Source organism: Ananas comosus, linkage group 16, assembly GCF_001540865.1.
Source record: "Ananas comosus cultivar F153 linkage group 16, ASM154086v1, whole genome shotgun sequence".
Lineage (NCBI taxonomy): Eukaryota > Viridiplantae > Streptophyta > Magnoliopsida > Poales > Bromeliaceae > Ananas > Ananas comosus.
In genome coordinates this window covers 8,810,703-8,818,078 of record NC_033636.1, presented here as the reverse complement: position 1 = coordinate 8,818,078, position 7,376 = coordinate 8,810,703, and the positions used below count along the sequence as shown (strand labels likewise).

The following is a 7,376-nucleotide window of genomic DNA, read 5'->3' as shown; positions in this document are numbered from 1 at the left end:
CAATGAATAGTGCTGAGCCTTAAATAATCTAACAAACATCAATTTAATTTAGTGCTGAGTCTTAAATAATCTAACAATAATTATGATTATATAATTTTCATGTCTTTCTGTGTCAAAATAAGTGTAGATGCAATATAATTTAAAACCTAATATGGCAATCATAATGCAAATTTTATATTATTCTTATTTGACCATAAATATAAAATAAATAAATTTATGATAAATTAACATTGTATGCAAAATTAAATTCTTATAGGAATGGATTCATTATGTTCATAACGAGGATCACATTATAATGAACAAAAAAAGGTTAAAAAGATAATAAGTATGTAGTTAAAACAAATCCATAACAAATAAAAGATCTTTGAGTTCCCCAAACAGAACCAAAAATGCTCAAATTTGAAGGGCTCGACCCAGTCAACAAAATTGTTGAAGACCAGGTTCGAAAACAAAAGCGCCGAACATTCACGTGCCCAATGCATGTACGCATGCAAGCGCCACTTATCTTGTTAACCCAATCTCTGATGAAGGGTTTTCACTGACAATACATGGTCAGAAAGAATATCACTACAGCTTCATACAGAACGTGAGCATCTGTGGATGAGTCATTGTATCTGCGAATTATATAAATATAATATATAGATAAAATTTAGGCTAAATTACATAAAATATTCCTATCAAAATCCGACGTTGATAAACCCGTTGTCTTCCCTGCTGACTTAAAATAGGGTATAGTCCTGTTTAATCAAAAAAAAAAATCCGATTTTTTAATTTCCTCTCTGTTATTTAAAAATCTACACTTTACACCATTGTAAAATGAAAGATGTTTACTCCGCCCCCTGCCGTTAGTAATCCGTTAGGGTTCCGTTTATAAAATATTATTATATATTTTTTATGCCAAAAATGCTCTCAACCTTCTCTCCTGTGAACATGATAAGGGGCAAAATGGTGAGGGACAAAATTATCATTTTATCATCACCGTTCACACCGTACCCCCTGTGAACATTTTTTATTTTACAAGGGAACAAAGTGTAGGCTTTTAAATAACAGGGGTGAAAAGTGAAAAATCGAATTTTGACGGAAAAATTTTCTGTAATTTAGCCTAAAATTTACTCACAAATTTTTATATAGTCAACGTTTTTTAACTTTTCTTTCTTAACTTTTAAAAACCTATATTTTGCCCCTTTAAAATTTTAAAAATATTTTCAGGGTGTACATCGTTAATGGAGAGGGCAAAATAACAAAATTATTCTTATTAATTTCTTCTATAAAAATTAACTTTTTAATATATTTATATTATTTTAAAGGATATTTTCGGTATAAATGGACCGGAGTAGTGATAAAATCATGATAGAGGGAGAGCTAAATGTAACAATGTTGAGAGAGTAAAATGTAGGTTTTGAAAGTTAAGGAGAAAAAATAAAAAATAAAGGTATTATATTATAGCTAAATTACATACAACTGCTGTGTTCTGCGATGAACTGCTAAAGTTGGCGTCGGGGAAAATTTGCTCTTCATTTTCAAAAAATTTCTGCAATTACGAATCTGAATTTGATGCACCCGCGCTTTGCAGCAGGTACGGTGGATATATTATTAATTATATTTATAAAATATTGTATGTACTACTGTTAAATATGAATTGTGTTATTATATTATCGATATTACTATGCGCTTGGTGTTATCAAATTTTCGGCCGTTGGATGAAAGGATGTACAGTTAAAATTATAGTGGTCTTGCATATTTGACTGGATGGTTGGCTAAATAGTATAATTTAACAGGTAAAAATAATCAAAGGATAGATCTAACAGTAAAAAATTCGATAGTAATAAGAACTTGGTACCATTGATAATATAATAACCGAACTCATGGAATATATATTTTAAATAAATATTTGTATAAACATTTGATTTTAAAATATAAAATTTTATTACCGATTTTGTCTCTAGTTTTTTGATAGTTCCTATTTAGGTTCTTGGAGCTCCATAAACCTTCAAAATTTTCTGAAGCAAAACAAAAAAGTTCATAATATGTTTATTTTTTAGGCTTGTTTGTGCCAAAAATGCATATTCTTTTTGTATATTTTTTTGTAGTTTTTATTATTTTAATTTTATTCAGATTATTTTTGTCGATCCATTCAAGTAGTATTAATAATTGAAAATATTATGATAAAATAAAAAATAGTTATTTAATACGTAATTTTTTAATTGACTGGTTTTATAATATTTTTTAAAAATTTATAAACATATATTTAATTTTATAAGAATTTTTTAAATTTAGCAAAATTAGGCACCAACATGTAGAAATTAGATATAATTTTTCTAAAGTTTAGAGTTATAATAGATAATTGACAAAACATGGATGGGTACTCAAATTGATTTAATAGTTGGTAGGCAATGAAGCTAACCAATTTAGAAAAAAAAATCAAATCGAAATAATTAAATGTTGATGAAATATTAACCAAATTAACATAGTTGAGGCTTTTAATTCAAAATGACATTTAGTCGAACTCATTGATTGTTTCTAGTGTACATATACATCTCATAGACGCCAATAAATTGGTACAATTGAGATGTCAAAATTTAAATTTAATTAATTCAATTTATTTTATAGTATTTGAAATGTCTATATATTAATATTTATAAATTTTTTATTATATTCATTAAAATAAAATCACATATTTTTATTGGGTCCATAGTGCACCAGNGCGATCTCCGACGGCTGCTTCTTCTTCTTCGTAATGGTGTAATGGTGCACGCGGGCCGGTGCATGTAGCGGCGGCGGGCGAGCACGCGGGCGCGCTGCTGCTACTTCTTCGTCGTAATGGTGTAATGGTGCACCATTACACCATTAATGGTGAAATTACACCATTACACCATTAATGGTATAATGGTGTAATTATACCATTAACGGTGCACGTGGCCCGCGGAGCAGAGCCGCGGGTGGAGCTCCGCCGGGCGCAGCCAGCCGAGGGCCTCCTCGAAGGGGGAGCAGGACACCCGCGGAGAGGTTGAGGGAGGAGATGTCGAGGGATGCGACGGCGCGCTGGGACCCGGGCCGCACGGGGGAGCAGGACACCCCGCGCCACGACGCGCAGGGCTCCAACGAGCTGGCGTGGGACCACGACGCGAGCGCGCCCGACGGGTCTGCGAGTGCCGACCTCACCGCCAGAAGCGTCGCCACCTCCGCCGCCGCCGGCGACCCCTCCTCCGCCGCGCCGCCGCCGAGGACGACGACGAAGAAGAAGAAGAAGAAGTTGATCTCGCCAAGGGCAGGGAGGCAATCATGCGGGATGATCGGGCGGGCGCCCTTGTTCACTACAGCGAATGCAGCCTGGACAGCTGTCATGTTTGCAAATGGGAGCATCCCGGTGATGAGCTCCCACAGCACAATGCCGAAGCTGTACACGTCAACCTTTTGATTATATGGTCTGTGCTGGATCATCTCTCTGAAAAGTTAAAATTAGTTGTTTAAGGACGGACCCAGCTAAAAGAAAAGAAACAACTTTTGCTGGCAATTATAGATTTTGTTAAAAAATTTCTTCTGGTCAGGTAGTCCGACCAATATTCTAGGACATATTAGAGATATCCAGCTACTGTTATTAATTACCACACCAGGTATAGATTTCCATATACCTACATTGTCCTTTTCCAAATAGATATGTAGGACAAAGAATATTAAGTTTTCGTGATAAGCAGAGAAAAAAAAAGTATGCAATAGATAATTTAATCATGAAAACATCAGCATTCTTCATACCTCGTAACTTGTAAGTATACGCCAATATGAACGAATCTAATAGCACATGCATCAAACTTATTAAGTCAATAAATATATTTCATTTATATCTTCTTCTTCTTCGTCGTCATCCTCGGCGGCGGCACGGCGGAGGAGGGGTCGCCGGCGGCGGCGGAGGTGGCGGCGCTTCTGGCGGTGAGGTCGGCGCTCGCGGACCCGTCGGGCGCGCTCGCGTCGTCGTCCAACGCCAGCTCGTCAGAGCCCTGCGCGTCGTGGCGCGGGGTGTCCTGCTCCCCCGCGCGGCCCGGGTCCCAGCGCGCCGTCGCGTCCCTCGACATCTCCTCCCTCAACCTCTCCGCGGGTGTCCTGCTCCCCCTTCGAGGAGGCCCTCGGCCGGCTGCGCCCGGCGGAGCTCCACCTGCGGCTCCGCTCCGNTTTAATTAATTCAATTTATTTTATAGTATTTGAAATGTCTATATATTAATATTTATAAATTTTTTATTATATTCATTAAAATAAAATCACATATTTTTATTGGGTCCATAGTGCACCAGGTGCACCAATAAAATAGAAACATATCCACAAAAGGTGCTCCTCTCAACTTTGTACATTATTCCCCGCAGCTATTGTATTTAATAAGTTGCTTTTTAATTTTGTTGGTGATGTACCGTTACAGGTCAAAGTGTGCGACATTAGATACGCTAAATTTATTTGGATTGATATAAATTCGTGCTTTATTCAACAATAAAATGAATTGATATAAATTACACATATGTTACTCAAAATAGCAAATTTCCAAATATCTACTTATAAATTTAAATTTTTTTAAAAACTATATGCCTATGAGTTCACTGCTAGCAATTTATTTGATAATTTCTCATCATTAGAACCATTGTTGCTGAATCATTGGCACTAATCATTAATCCCAAAAGCTCAAACAATTATAAATATATAACAATTTTATTTTAAAACGTACAGATACAGCGTTCACATATTTCAATTATAACTTAGTTTAACCAACCTTACGTCGCTTCAAATATGACTCGTTCTAATCTAACCTCCCACCATTTTTAATGTGATTCGATTTCACTCAGCCTTCCGTCGCAGAGCAGGATGCCGACTTATTTCAAAATTAATTAAATATTAATAAATTATTTTACATCTTCAAAATCCCGCGGGTCTTCACTGGTACACACCATTGTCAACCGTCCGTAGACGTTCATTCATTCACCCCCTTCCCTGTTCTCTCTCCATCTCCATCTCCATCTCCATCTCCATTTCCACGCCCCCAAAAGCTTCGATCGCCATGAGCCCCACGGTGACCAAGTCCCCTCCGACCCTCGTCCCCCCCGCGTCGCCGACCCCGGCCTCGACGCTCCTCCTCCCCCTCTCCTCCATCGACCGCGCCGTCAACTCGCGTCTCTCCGTCGAATGCATCCAAGTTTTCTCCGGCGGCGGCGGCGGCGGAGGCGCCGCCGCTGCCATGAGAGAGGGCTTCGCCCGCGCCCTCGTCCCCTACTTCCCCGTCGCCGGGAGGATCGTCGAGAGCGTCTCCGGCGCGCCCTTGGTCGAGTGCTCCGGCGACGGGATCTGGTTCGTGGAGGCGGAGGCCGATTGCGCCCTGGACGACGTGAACCAGCTCGAGCGCCCCCTCATGATCCCTAGAGAGGAGCTCCTCCCTCGCCCTCCCCCCGAGGTGAAGCTCGAGGACACCATCCTCATGGCGCAGGTCAGATCCGATCTAATATTTGCGATGTTTAATTTGGAGTACTGTTCATCCAGATCTTCTTTAGTGTGGTTTCAGAAACTATTTGGCTGATAATACAAACGTAAACTTTATAGATAGTCCCTTTACTTCCTATAATCTAGCACAATGCATTTTAGTTTTTACAATTAAAAAGATAATCTCTCAATCCGACAACATCGGATCTTGTTTGTAGTAAGATTTTTTTAATTCAGCTGATCTTTTGGCAGAGATTTCTCTCAATCACTTCAATTTTCGGGTTTGAGTTATTGTCTAAATTCTAACCCGATTATTTTGGTTAGCTTTTGGGACCGGTTTGACAGGAAGTAGGCCTCGGCTTTCAATAAAGACAGATGCATGCTAGTCTACCATTCATTTCTTCCAGGAAACTGCGAGCTCAGCGGAGCAAAACTCTCAGCTCTGACAGATGTAGCCATCCTAATTTGACTTTATTAGTGTTATAGTATTATTTAAGTATTTAAGGAAAAAATTGTATAATTTATCCTACAGTTTTGTTTTGGTATTTGATAATGTTCAACTTTTGTATTGGTGTGGTAGCTTTTGCTTTTGAAACTAAGAATATTCAGTGCAAACCTTTATTCCTCCGATCTCACATAGGTCAGCTATCTAACCTCAGGTGACGGTATTCAAGTGCGGCGGAATCACGGTCGGCATCTGCTTCAACCACCTGGTGTTCGATGGCCAGGGCGCGGCCCAGTTCCTGAAAGCCGTCAGCGAGATGGCGAGAGGCCTCCCGGAGCCGTCGGTCGCGCCCGTCTGGTCCCGCGACGCCATTCCGGACCCCCCCAAGATCCCCCATGGTGGTCCGCCGCCGTCCTCCACGGCCTTCAAATTCGTCATCTCTGTGATCGAGATCTCATCGGAGAGCATCAACCGCACCAAGAACGACTTCGCGGCCGCCACGGGTGACAAGTGCTCGACCTTCGACGTCGTCACTGCGATGCTCTACAAGTGCCGCGCCAAGGCCATCAACCTACCCCCCGATGCCGAGGTCCGCCTGTGCTTCGCGGCCAGCACCCGCCACCTGCTGCACGGTGTGCTGCCGTCGGTCGAAGGCTACTACGGCAACTGCGTGTACCCCGCGGGGATCACGAGGACGAGCAAGGAGATCGACAACGCATCGATCGTCGAGATCGTGGCCATGATCAGGGATGCGAAGGAGGCGCTCTCGACGCGGTTCGTCGACTGGATGAATGGAGGGGCCAAGGACAACCACTACAACATGCCGCTGGACTACGGCACGCTAACCGTGTCGGATTGGAGCCGTCTCGGCTTCAACGAGGTCGACTACGGGTGGGGGGAGCCGAGCTACGTTTTCCCGCTGAACGATGACGTGAACATTGTCGCGTCAGCCATATATCTGAAGCCGCCGGCGCCGAAGCAGGGGATCAGATTGATGCTGCGCTGCGTCGAGGAAGAGCACACTCTGCTGTGTTCTGCAATGAACTGCTGAAGTGAAAGAGGCAACTCTCCCTCTCTTTAATAGAACATTCTAGAATGCTCTATCTCTTTCCAATTCTCTACTAGCTAATGGAGCACTTTAGAAAACTCTAAGAATAAAGTGCTCACCACTTGCTAATAGAGCACTTTAGTAAGTTCTAGAAGCAAGTATTCTAGAATATTCTAAAGTGCTTATGTAGGTTGGCTGGAGGCCTATAAATAGGTGTGAGGCTTCCACACCAAGTGTGCAAGAGTGCAAGAGTGCAAAAGTGAGAGTGAAGAGTGAGATATAGTGAAGTAAGGGTGTGAGTGGTGGTGTGAGATGAGGAAGTGTTATAAGGTGTAGTGAAATAGTGAAGTGAGTGTGTAAGGTTTGTAGTCTTATAGGTGTATGTGAATGAGAGTTATTTTGTGTGTAATAAAGAGAGTTTTATTATTA

The 7,376-nt window shown here is 41.2% G+C and overlaps 1 protein-coding gene across 1 annotated transcript; it reads left to right on the top strand.

Annotated features, from left to right (window-relative positions):
- On the top strand, positions 4,917-7,376 carry LOC109721925 (acyl transferase 4-like). Its single transcript, XM_020249748.1, has 2 exons — positions 4,917-5,461; positions 6,114-7,376. Exons 1-2 carry the CDS (start codon positions 5,039-5,041, stop codon positions 6,948-6,950), a joined length of 1,260 nt encoding a protein of 419 aa, XP_020105337.1. The 5' UTR covers positions 4,917-5,038; the 3' UTR covers positions 6,951-7,376.